This window comes from Gorilla gorilla, chromosome 5 (genome assembly GCF_029281585.2).
Source record: "Gorilla gorilla gorilla isolate KB3781 chromosome 5, NHGRI_mGorGor1-v2.1_pri, whole genome shotgun sequence".
Classification (NCBI taxonomy): Eukaryota; Metazoa; Chordata; class Mammalia; order Primates; family Hominidae; genus Gorilla; species Gorilla gorilla.
This window is the reverse complement of record NC_073229.2, coordinates 97,312,323-97,325,608: the sequence shown is the minus strand read 5'-3', so window position 1 is coordinate 97,325,608 and position 13,286 is coordinate 97,312,323. Positions and strand designations below refer to the sequence as shown.

The window sequence follows — 13,286 nt, the reverse complement described above, 5'->3', positions numbered from 1 at the left end:
AATTTAATATTTGATAAGATGATTCAGATTAATGTGGAAAGGCAGATTACTCAATCAGTGAATGAGTAATCATTGTGATAAACAAGGAAACCATTTAAAAATCCATTTGAGGTCAGGCAAAGTGGCTCACATGTGTAATCCCAGCAATTTGGGAGGCACAGGAAGGAGGATTGCTTGAGCCTGGGAGTTTGAGATCAGCCTGAGAAGATGGTGAGATCTTGTCTCTACAAAAATAAAAAATATAAAATTAGCCGAGTGTGGTGGTTGCACCTGTAGCCCTGGCTACTCGGGAGGCTGAGCTGGGAGAATAACTTGAGCCCAGGAGTTTGAGGCTGCTGTGAGCTATGATCACACCACTGCACTCCAGCCTGAGAGCAAGATACACAGCAAGATAATTCCAACTGAAGGGCTTTGATTTTTAAAGTATAAATAGGAATTCTTCTCTTCTTATTTATTTATTGTTGGCTGCCAGATGGAGCGGTAAGGATTTTTCTATAGTATTAGTATTTTGGTACTCAATAGAGCATATACATTTTTATTATAAATTCTTTGATGCTTAATATTATATGACTTGGAAAGTGCTATAAATGAAAATAATAAAGACATACTTTGTGTTTTTCAATCTTGAGGTTTTATGTGATAAAACATTGGTTACCTACAGTTCATTCTCCCTCCTTGGAAAGTGGAACATTGCTGGGCTCAATCAATCAAAATGAGAGAAGTATGTAAAAGGGACCAGAATCATGTAGCATGCTTTGAACAGCACATAACAGGAAACACTGGTCCAGTTGGATGCTAATAAAGCACTGTATTAGTGCCAATAGCAGACATTCCAGGCATATTATGCCAAGGGCTCCCTTCCACCTGTGTTGGCTTCCTCTTCGGGTTGGTAGCAAAAATACTTGTAGCCGTTTCCAAAATCATATCCTGTTATAAACACCAGGAGAAAGAAAGAAGATATGAGTCCTTTTTTGTGTCTCTTTTCAGAAATGAGACAACCTCTGCTGGAAGCCTCCTTTAGGTTTTACTTCATTTCAAAATTGGGACATGTGCCATTTCCTAAAGCAATCACTGGCAAGGGGAATGAGATTATCACGATTAGTCTAAACTAATCACCTGGAGTTAAATTGATGTTAGAAGTTAACGTCCATCAGCACTAAACAGGGTTCTATTCTTCTATATTTTGACATCATCTGGGAGTTGAAAAACTGCAACTGTGAGCCAGAGATTGACAGAGTGATAGAGCCACTGAATAAGAAATAGATTTATGACTTGGGAAGTGGAGAAGCCATGCTAAATGAAACCTATAAATTTGAAGCTGCCAATTTCTCATAGATTATCTATTTGTTCAAGTATAAGGAATCTTGAGAAACTCATGTAGGATGCAATAGAACCTATATTTCATTTGAGTGCATATTCATTAACATTTTCCTGCTTTTTAAAAACTCTACAGTCAGGCAGGGTGCAGTGTCTCATGCCCATAATCCCAGTGCTTTGGAGGCTGAGCCGGGAGGATCTCTTGAGCCCAGGAGTTTGAGACCTGCCTGGGCAACATAGAAAACCCTGTCTCTACAAAAAACCAAACCAAACCAAAACAAAAATGCAACAAATTAGCTGGTTGGCGTGGTGCACTTTTGTAGTCCTAGCTACTTGGGAGGCTGAGGCAGGAGGATTGCTTGAATTCGGGAGTTTGAGACTGCAGTGAGCTATGATTGCGCCACTACTCTCTGGCCTGGGCAATAGGGCAAGACTCTGTCTCTAAAAACAAACCAAATAAGAAAAACAAAACCAGAAAACCCTCTATCATCAGAAAATTATCGACACTTTTGGTTTCAGATGTTCCCGTCTTGCTGTGAGTCCACATACAGCAGGGACAGGCAAAGCTAAGAGCACCAGGGCTCTTCTCCTTCCTGTGTGCATGCACCTTCCCATGAATATAATAAATAAAGATGATTACTTACTCCATGTGTTACACTTGCAAACCTTGCCTTTTTTATTGCTGTAAAATATGAGGTAACCAAGATTGTGCATAACTAGCATTAGACAACTCACTGCACACTGTTTCTAACTGTGTTTGTGGTCCTATGTGGTACTTTGGATAATGTTATTTTCATAATTATGCACGAATAATTTTTCCAGGGCCACCAGCTGGTCCTAGCTGGTTGCCTTCTCCTCCACCCCTGCTGACTACATAAGTGGTTTGTTATTTTCCAAAGATAATTTTCTTAAAACGCTTATGCTTGGGGGTATGCGTGAAAGTTGGTTACATACGTAGACTAGTGTCATGGGGGTTTGTAGTACAGATTATTTCATCACCCAGGTATTAAGCCCATTAGTCACTATTTATCTTTTCGGCTCCTCTCCCTTTTCTTACCCTCCACCCTCAAGTAGACCGCAGTGTCTATTGTTTCCTTCTTTGCGTTCATGAGTTCTCATCATTTAGCTCCCATTTGTAAGTGATAACAAGTGGTATTTGGTTTTCTCTTGCTGCATTAGTTTGCTAAATATAATGGCCTCCAGCTCCATCCATGTTCCCACAAAATACATGATCTCATTCTTTTTGTTATGGCTGCATAGTGTTCCATGGTGTATATGTACCACATATTCTTTATCCAATCTGTCATTGATGGATATTTAGGTTGATCCTATGTGCTTGCTATTGTGAATCATGCTGCAATGAACATTCATGTGCATGTGTCATTATGGTAGAATGATTTATATTCTTCTGGGTATATACCCAGTAAGGGGATTGCTGGGTCGAATGGTACTTCTGCTTTTAGCAGCTTGAGGAATCACTATACTGCTTTCCACAATGGCTAAACTAATTTACACTCCCACCAACAGTGTATGTGTTCCCTTTTTTTCTGCAACCTCACCAGCATCTGTTATTTTTTGACTTTTTTAAATAATAGCCATTCTAACTTGTGTGAGTTGGCATCTCATTGTGGTTTTGATTTGCATTTCTCTAATGATCAGTGAAACTGAGCTTTTATTAATATGCTTGTTGGCCGCATGTATGTCTTTTGAAATTGTTTGCTCATACCCTTTGCCCACATTTTAAGAGGCTGTTTGTTTTTCTCTTGTAAATTTGTTTAAGTTCATTATAGATCCTGGATATTAGACCTTTGTCAGATGCATAGTTTGCAAGTATTTTCTTTAGGCTCTCTGTTTATTCCGTGGATAGTTTCTTTTGCTGTGCAGAAGCTATGTGATGGGCAACAAGAGTGAAACTTTGTCTCAAAAAAAAAATTTTTTTTGCTTTTTTTTTTTTTTTTTGAGACCGAGTCTCACTCTGTCGCCAGGCTGGAGTGCAGTGGTGCGATCTCAGCTCAGTGCAACCTCCGACTCCCCGGTTCAAGCCAAAATTCGCTCTTTTAATTTACATATAAAAAGGAATATTCAGGTTTGCTTGATGTTCTGCAAATTTTGAGTGACTCAAACATATTATGAGTGTTCTTTTGGTTACCAAACTTAGAATAACATAAAAAAACTGTCAGAAGAAAACTTTTTTTTTAAAGGTTATTTCTAATAAAATGATATGTACTTTTTTCTAAAGTTAAAAAACCTTCTTGTTTACTATATAGACTGACATGTAACTGTTAAAACCTTGATTTTAAAAATGAAACTGTCTTTGTTGATTATGAATTAGTGACATTCATAATATACTTATGGGGTAAATTAAAGTCCCTGGGTATTTGTTAGTGGCGTCCTTAACTCTCATGACAACTCTCCTTCTCTTACTTGAGAAGGGAGTGTTCGTGATTATTTGACCGTTTTATGGAACTATCTATGCTTTGTACAGATATTTTGGAAAGTTTTTTTTTTTTTTTTTAATATTAATGTTTCCTGGCTGTGCGCAGTGGCTCACGCCTGTAATCCCAGCACTTTAGGAGGCCGAGGCTGGCGGATCATCTGAGGTCGCGAATTCGAGATCAGCCTGACCAACATGGATAAACCCCGTCTCTACTAAAAAAAAAAATTAGCCGGGTGTGGTGGCACGCGTCTGTAATCCCAGCTAGTCTGGAGGCTGAGGCAGGAGAATCTGTTGAACCCGGGAGGAGGAGGTTGCAGTGAGCCGGGATCGCGCCATTGTACTGCATCCTGGGCAACAAGAGTGAAACTCCGTCTAAAAAAAAAAAAAAAAAAAAATTCATGTTTCTTGTTAATGGTTAATGTTTAAAAATGTAAAGTAGATTTTTTGAAGTATTCTATGCTATCATGATTCTAAATTTACCTTTAGCGTATAGTCTTCTCCCAGAAGTTAAAATCCGCTCAAGTGGCTGAATTGTTCTCCTTCATTCAGCGAAGGAGAGATTAAAAGAGGAACAGTTTCTGAGTGATGGAGGGTCCTGCTAAAAATGAATAAATAAAATAAATAAAAGCAAATATTTATATAGGCAGTAGATATGTGACTGAGTTGGTCCATATCAGAAAATTTAGAAATTGAGAGGTTTTCTGACCTCTTGTGGAAGTCTCATTAAAAATGGCAAGAAATTGGCCGGGCAAAGTGGCTCATGCCTGTAATCCCTGCACTTCGGGAGGCCGAGGCGGGCGGATAACTCGAGGTCAGGAGTTGGAGACCAGCATGGCTACATGGCAAAACCCCGTCTCTGCTAAAAATACAAAAATAAACTGAGCGCGGTGGTTTGCGCGTGTAATCCCAGCTACTCGAGAGGCTGAGGCAGGAGAATGGCTTGCACCTGGGAGATGGAGGCTGTAGAGGGCTGAGATCGCACCAGGCACTCCAGCCAGGGAGACAGAGTCAGACTCTGTCTCAAAAAAAAAAAAAAAAACAAAAACCAAACCAAACCAAAACAAAACCCAAAAAGGCAAGAAATTAAAGAACTTTTAGAAGCTTTGCCATTACCTAAGGGAGTAGCCATATAATAAAATGGAGACTAATTTAAAGGGCAATAACCCAGAATCCTGAGGAAATAATTTGCCACTATGCTAAACAAGTAGTATTAACCAAAGCAGTTGCCATACTGATGGTTTATAAATATGTTCTAGTCATAGTCTGTTTATCTCCAGAATGGATTGAGGATATTCCTGATAGACAGACAAGATTTTGATGATAAAATTGCTTGACTGTTATTCTGGACTTCAGGAATTCTAGTGTATTCTTCAGTGATTGGGGGGAGGGGTTGTGGTACACAAGAGAACAGCTCCAAATGTTTTTTAGTATGAATAAACAATCTTGCTGTACCAAATGAATATTTAGAACAATTAGAAAGAAGGAGGGGCATGGTGGCTCACACCTGTAATCCCAGCACTTTGGGAGGCCGAGGCGGGTGGATCACCTGAGTTCAGCAGTTTGAGACCAGCCTGGCCAACATGGTAGAACCCCGTCTTTACTAAAATACAAAAAAATTAGCCAGGTGTGGTGGCTCATGCCTGTAATCCCAGCTACTCGGGAGGCTGAGGCAGAAGAATTGCTTGAACCTGGGAGGTGGAGGTTGCAGGGAGCCGAGACCACCGCACCATTGCAATCCTGCCTGGGCAACAAGAACTAAATCCGGTCTCAAAAAAAAAAAAAAAAAAAGAACAATTAGAAAAAAATGAATTCTATAAAACTAAGTTTGAGAATGTTCTCCAACACTCAAACTTCCATGGCTTGGGAATTGCTATTAGCCTTGAAGACAATGACATCAACTCCTCCTGGAATCCATAGGCTTCTCCATACATTTAGGAATTCACTTCTGAACCTGTACTCTGCCATATCACAAGCTCACATTTCTAAATACTACAAAGGATTCATTTGATGTGTCTAGCTTTTAATAGACAACAATAATCTTCCCCCAAATATCCACCTAATGGCTCTACATGACTAGAAATCTGAAGATTTGTCTTTTGGAAAAGACTAAACATCTCAAAATCAGAGGAAAAACTACCGTTGGCCTTAATAAATTAAGGACATCGTCAAGAAACCATAAACTGAGAATTCTTAAGTATCTTCCAGAACAACGATTTTTGGAAGAAGATGACCAAACCAATGTCTTCAGATCAAGATTTGATGACCCCGAGTAGTTACCTCCACCGAAGACAGTAAAACAAGATACATGTTCTGGTATCTTTGCCCTCTTTTTAAATTTTTGCTGTACTTATCATTGTGCTTAAGCATTCCCTGGAGGGCAACCAAAAGTTTTTAAGATTCTTTCACAAACTCGGCCTGGCAAGGTGGCTCATGCCTGTAATCCTAGCACTTTGGGAGAACCAGGCAGGCAGAATACTTGAAGCCCTGAGTCTGAGACCAGACTGGCCATCATGGTGAAACCCTGTCTCTACTAAAAATACAAAAATGCAGAAATTAGCTGGGCATGGTGTCACCCGCCTGTCATCTCAACTACTTAGCAGGCTGAGGCAGTGAGATGAGATTGGACCACTGCACTCCAGCCTGGGCAACAGAGTGAGACTCTGTCTCAAAGAAAAGGATTCTTTCACAAACGACGAATGACAGTTTATCTTGAACTTTTTTTTTTTTTTGGCAAAGTTTTTTTTGCTCTTGTCACCCAAAATGGAGTGCAGTGGCACAACATCAGCTCACTGCAACCTCTGTCTCCCTGGTTCAAGTGATTCTCCTGCCTCAGCCCCTCAAGTAGCTGGGATTACATGCTTATGTCACCATGCCTGGCTAACTTTTGTATTTTTAGTGGAGACAGGGTTTCACCATGTTGGCCAGGCTAGTCTCAAACTCCTGACCTCAAGTGATCCACCTGCCTCAGCATCCAAAGTGCTGGGATTACAGGTGTGAGTCACCATGTCTGGCCTCAATTTTCTATATTAGAGAATTTTTCCTGCCACCTAAGGAAAAGGAAAACTTTCTTATTTTTTTGTCAACTATAGCTATTGTTTTTTAAATTTTTATTTAGCTTAAAATTTTTCTCTTGAAAGACAGAATCTTGCTGTGTCACCCAGCCTGGAGTGTGGTTGTATGATTCTAGCTGAAACTCCTGGGCTCAAGTGATCCACCCACCTCAGCCTCTGGATAAGCTAGAATTGCAGGTGCGCATCACCTCACTTGGTTATTTTTTTCAGTTTTTAGTAAAGACAAAGTCTCACTTTGTTGTTTGGGCTGGTAGTGAAATCCTGGCTCACAGGATGATCTCAAACAACAAAGTATGTCCGCTGACATTATTGCAATAATGTATTGAGTCTCTCCTTGCAGTGTTAGTCCTTAATCTTCAGTGACTCCTCAGCCTCCACTCAAGCAGTGTTCACATGTTGAACTAGTTGTCCTACTCTCACTGTGATAAATGACATTTATACACCCCATATCCCTTTCAGTGTGTGCAACACTAAGGCACTACTTTTTTTGTGGATATCAGGTCACCTGATCATTATACAAACTTGTGTAATATGGAGTGAGTTTTAAACTATTTTATTAATAATATTTTTCAATATTTTAAACATGTACTCCTATAGGAAATGATGTTTCTCTGAGAAAAGTATGGACTATTCAGGAGACCTTCCAGGAGAGATGACCGACTCCCTCTTCATCTATACTCTGGGAGCTCCAATTCCAGTAATAGGAATAATATGACTAGAAAAGGTGGTCCAAAATATGTCTCTGGTCCTAGCAGAAATCAATAGATGACACTAACTTCTTTTCTGGAGGTCCAGCAACCTAGCTTAAATTAAAGTTTCATGGTGGTTATGAATGATTTCATAGTTTTTGGTTTCTTCTTGGCCAGCCAAGGACAGCTTTTATTTGATAGCAAACACTGTTTGCAGCACCTCCGTAAAACACTACTGCTGAGGCAGAAGAGTTTTGTGGCAAGGTTAAAAGACTACCTGTCTCTCTAGAACAGATTCATATGGAGTTGGGACATGATTTCATGGTCTGGTTTTGAAATCGGCCTTTGTCTTTGCAACCTATTACTAGGACTAATAATCATTTTGTTCCTAGTAATTACCTGCATTTGACTAGTACATCCTGTTCAGTCTTTCTTTTTCTTTTTCTTTTTTTTTTTTTTTTGAGACGGAGTTTCGCTCTTGCCCCCAAGGCTGGACTGCAATGGCATGATCTCGGCTCATTGCAACCTGTGCCTCCTGGGTTCAAGCGATTCTCTTGCCTCAGCCTCCTAAGTAGCTGGCATTACAGGCGCCCACAACCACGCCCAGGTAATTTGTGTATCTTTAGTAGAGATGAGGTTTCACCATGTTGGCCAGGCTGGCCATGAACTGCTGACCTCTGGTGGTCCACGTGCCTCGGCCTCCCAAAGGGCTAGGATTACAGGCGTGAGCCACAGCGCCTGGCCTCCTGTTCAGTCTTAAATGCTACTGTGCAGTCATTATATTTTCACTTGTATATTTTGTACTAAACGTATATGAGAGACCAAATGTATGTGGATGCAGAGAACATTCTCCCGATAACCTTGTGATCTGTGGACTCCGACAGTGGTGTAGATCTGAACCTCACAGATGAAAGTCCTGATGGCTGACTTTGTCTTTGGTCAAAAGAGGAGGATGAAAACTGAAAAATCACCCAGGAACTTGCAGTGGGAAGCTGACAGGCCAAGCTGAATCTTCCCTACCACACACAAACATCTCCTGCAAAAATTTTTTTTTTTTTGAGACGGGGTCTCGCTCTGTCGCCCAGGCTGGAGTGCAGTGGCGCGACCTCGGCTCACTGCAACCTCTGCCTCCCGGCTTCAAGCGATTCTCCTGCTGCAGCCTCCTGAGTAGCTGGAATTACAGGCGTGCACCACCACACTCTGGCTAATGTATTTGTATTTTTAGTAGAGACAGGGTTTGAGCATGTTGGTCAGGCTGGTCTCGAACTCCTGCCCTCCTGATCCGCCCACCTCAGCCTCCCAAAGTGCTGGGATTACAGGCATGAGCCACTGCACCCGGCCGAAAAATATTTTAAGCAGTCAAGTTTGCTCAGTGATTGTGATGCAACAAGATATAGAAAGTCTATTCTGTAACTATATTTGAAACCAGAGAGAGACAACATTCTGCAGTGAAGACCACATTAGTCTCTCAACTTCCTAGATAAATTTACCAGAATAATCATCAAATTGCACCATTTTAGAGAACTGGCTCCTACTCCTTAAACACACCTTAGACTGCCCTAGTCAACTCCTACAATGGGCTCCCTATGACACTATCCTATCAAGTTTATTTTCCTGTGTTGTTTGCTCTCCCTTGACGCAACACACCAAATAAACCCAGTCGTGTTGGAATACACTGTGTGGTCACTGGGTGGCTGCCGACACCTGTGCAAATCTAGGGAGCCCATTTGGAGCCTTCCTGCACCTCCATACCCTCAACCCCCTGCTCCAAAATTCTTTGAATTTAGAGTGAAGAAAAATTTCTGATTCCAGGACATCAGAAAGCCAAGCACTTATCAGATGATTAAGTCTGACTTGAAAGAATTAAGCTCAGAGCAGATAATTACTTGGAATGAATTATCTTGGGAAGACCTCCGGGGATTGGACATCCACCCTAAGGTGGATCAAGGGGCGGGTTGTTTGGATTCCAACAACCCTTATTAAGGACAGAGCCTAGGCCCTTCCTCGCTTTTCCAAGTCTTTTGCCAACCAGTTTGTTAGACTTTCCCCTATTTTGAATCAGGTGGGAGCAGAGCATGGCCGTGGGAACGAGTGCTCTCAGCAAGGAGCCGTGGTGGACCCTGCCCGAAAACTTTCATTCCCCAATGGTGTTCCACATGGAAGAGGACCAGGAGGAGCTCATCTTCGGTGAGTGGCCTTTGCCCACGTCCCCTCCTTCATCTGTTTTTTATTTTTATTTTTTTGAGACAGATTCTCGCTCGTGATCTTGGCTCACTGCAACGTCTGCCTTTTGGGTTCAAGTGATTCTCCTGCTTCAGCCTGCAGGGTACCTGGGATTACAGGCGCCTGCCACCACGCCTAACTAGTTTTTGTACTTTTTTTTTTTTTTTTTTTTTTTTTGAGACTCGAGACGGAGTCTTGCTCTGCCGCCCAGGCTGGAGTGCAGTGGTGCGATCTCGGCTCACTGCAAGCTCTGCCTCCCGGGTTCACGCCATTCTCTCACCTCAGCCTCCAGAGTAGCTGGGACTACAGGCGCCAGCCACCACGCCCGGCTAATTTTTTGTATTTTTAGTGGAGATGGGGTTTCACCGTGTTAGCCAGGATGTTCTCGATTTCCTGACCTCGTGATCTGCCGGCCTCGGCCTCCCAAACTGCTGGGAATACAAGCGTGAGCCACTGCGCCCGGCCTCGTGTTTTTTTTTGTTTTTGTTTTTGTTTTGATATGGAATCTCTGTCGCCCAGGCTGGAGTGTAGTGGCGCAGTCTCGGCTCACTGCAAGCTCCGCCTCCCGGATTCACGCCATTCTCCTGCCGCAGCCTCCCGAGGAGCTGGGACTACAGGCGCCCGCCACCACGCCCGGCTAATTTTTCGTATTTTCAGTAGAGACGGGGTTTCACCATGTTAGCCAGGCGTGTGTGGAACTCCTGACCTCAACTGATCTACCTGCCTCGGCCTCCCAAATTGCTGGGATTACAGGCGTGAGTCACTGCGCTAGGCCGGCCTCCTTCATCCCCTTCTCGATTTTCAATCTTCCCCTCTCCTCCCACCTTCATGAGTCACACATCCCTACCCTCAAGGCCACCTCCTCACTCCCCAAGGACTGGTGGCTGACAGTTTCTCTTCTCACTTCTTGTGCTTACAGGACTTGATGACACATACCTTCGCTGCATTGAGCTGCACAGCCACACCCTTATTCAGCTGGAGAAGTGTTTCACAGCTACAGGCCAGACTCGTGTGACTGTAGTCGGACCACCAATGGCAAAGCAGTGGCTGCTGCTCATGTTCCATTGCGTGGGGAGCCAGTACTCCAAGTGTCACGCTCAAGGTAGGTATCCTTGGCTGAACTGTGGAGGTGGAGGGCTTGATGGTTTAGTTCTGGGTGTGTTGTGTGGCATCTTGGATCTGTGAAGAATCCCTTGTGTGGCTGGGGAATCCAGGTGCTTCCCAGAGTCCACTGGGCAGGGAAGGGCTCATTTTTGTGGCATGCGATTGCTCAGGGAGGAGAGGGTAGCAGGGAGGAGTAAATGGGTTACCTTGGAAGACCTGGGCTGGGGTAACATCCTCTCTGGAACCTTCCTGGTGGAGTCTGGGCCTACTAAGGGCCCCAGTAATGGGACTCTGGTTCTTCAGCTCCAGGCAATTCTTTTGCAGGTCTGAAGATGCTAGAGCGTGTCCGAAGCCAGCCCCTGACCAATGATGACCTGGTCACCTCCGTTAGCCTGCCACCGTACACCGCAGACTGATCTCCCCTGGGAAGAGGGGATGAGAGGAGAAGTCTTGGCTTCGCTTTTGGTGAGAAAGACATGAAAAACACTGAAGAAAGTTTGAATTGGTGGCCAGACCTGCCCCTCTCAGGCCTTCTAGGCATGTGTCTGAGGGAAGTCTCCTGAGTGTAAGAAGTGTTATTGGCAAAGCAATCCAATAAAATAAGCTACCTGTGATGCAAAGCCTTCGATGTGCTGTCCTCTTTCCTTAGGATGAAATTATTCAGCCCTGAAGGGGATTCTCTGGGCAAGTGCTGAGGTCTGGGGAGGCCCAGCCCAGGGAAGGAGCCAGGCACACAAGTCGGTGCTTTCAGGAACTGCTCCTCTCAGGCCTGGAGCCTGGTTAGGCTGCTCTGAGTTGAGTGAAAATGGGGGCTTCTGAAAAGGGACCCTCCTAGGAGCCCCAGAGTTTTCCTGGACCTTGAAGTGCAGACAAATGGGGAGAATGGAAAGGTGGGAGGAAGGCTCCAGATAGAGATGGAAAGTTCCCACCCCAACTGCCTGGTGAAGTAGGCAGCCAGGGAATCTGGTGAATATGAGGTAGCCAGCCTTGTCCCTGATTGCCCAAGTTTGTGGGTGGGGGTGAGAGTGGAGGGGGTGGTTTTCAGGGAGCAAAGGATTCTGAAGTCCCTCAAGCCGTGAATTAAATTGACTAGGAAGGCTTCCTGGATCTCCATTGAAGAACTTTCTCCGATTGCGGAATCTACATGTTTCTGTAGCCAAGATTATCGCAAGCTAAACCTGTCCTCAGTTGAACTCTTCCTCTTCAAATTTGCCTTTTCTCCAGCATTTTGTATCTATAATGAGGCAATTGCAGTACTCTAGGAGAGTGACGATGGTGACTTGTACCAGAGTGGAATGGTAGATGTGTTAGGAAATGGTTGAATTTGGGACCTATTTTGAAGCCAGCAAGATTTGCTAATTTCATGGCTTTTACAAGGCCAGTTACCAAATATAAGTTAGAAAGGTCGGCCAGGCGCAGTGGCTCACACCTGTAATCCCACGACTTTGGGAGGCTGAGGTGGGTGGATCACCTGAGGTTGGGAATTTGAGACCAGACTGACCAGCACAGAGAAACCCAATCTCTACAAAACATACAAAAGTAGCCGGGCATGGTGGCGCATATGCCTGTAATCCCAGCTACTCAGGAGGCTGAGGCAGGAGAATCCCTTGAACCCGGGTGGCGGAGGTTGCGTTGAGCCGAGATCATGCCATTGTACTCCTGCTGGGGTAACAAGAGTAAAGCTATGTCTCAAAAAAAAAATTAAAAAAAAGACAACAAAAAACACATAAGTTAGAAAGGTCATATTCAGAGTGGAAAAACAAGTAGAGAAAATGTTGAAAGAAATCAAATTGTAGTGGCTGGGCACTGTGGCTCATCCTTGTAATTCCAACACTTTGGGAGGCCAAGGGGGGCTCAGGAGTTTGAGACCAGCCTGGACAACTTGGTGAAACCCTGTTTCTCCCAAAAACATAAAAAAATTAGCCAGGTTTCGTGGTGGGCAACTGTCATCCCAGCTGTTGGGAGAGGGGTTTGGGGTGGGAGGATCGCTTGAGCAGGGGAGGCGGAGGTTGCAGTGAGTGGAGCTCGCGCCACTGCACTCCAGCCTGGGTGACAGGGAGACCCTGCCTCAAACAACAAAACAAGACAAACAAAATCCTGTAAAGGAGTCAAGCACATTCTACAATACTAGGCATAAGAATGGCTGGGCGTGGTGGCTCATGCCAGTAATTCCAGCACTTTGGGAGGCCAAGGCGGGTGGATCACCTAGGTCAAGTGTTTTGAGACCAGCCTGGCCAATATAGTCAAACCCCGTCTCTACTAAAAACACAAAAATTAGCCAGGCATGGTGGTGGGCACCTGTAATCCCAGCTACCTGGGAGGCTGAAGCAGGAGAATCGCTTGAACCCGGGAGGCAGAGGTTGCAGTGAGCCGAGATTGCACCACTGCACTCCAGCCTGGATGACAAGAGCAAATCTGTCTCAAAACAAAAACAAAACCCAGATA

At 44.0% G+C, this 13,286-nt stretch overlaps 1 protein-coding gene across 1 annotated transcript in view; it reads left to right on the top strand.

The window, feature by feature from the left end:
• Positions 1-11,450, top strand: part of KHDC1L (KH domain containing 1 like) — a 39,386-nt gene extending 27,936 nt beyond the window's left edge. Inside the window, exons 2-4 of the mRNA XM_055390623.2 lie at positions 9,577-9,701; positions 10,657-10,839; positions 11,166-11,450. Coding sequence (XP_055246598.1) covers positions 9,590-9,701; positions 10,657-10,839; positions 11,166-11,257 — 387 coding nt within the window. The 5' untranslated portion in view covers positions 9,577-9,589 and the 3' untranslated portion in view covers positions 11,258-11,450. The remainder of the gene's footprint in view (positions 1-9,576; positions 9,702-10,656; positions 10,840-11,165) is intronic.
• The last annotated feature ends 1,836 nt before the right edge of the window (positions 11,451-13,286 follow it).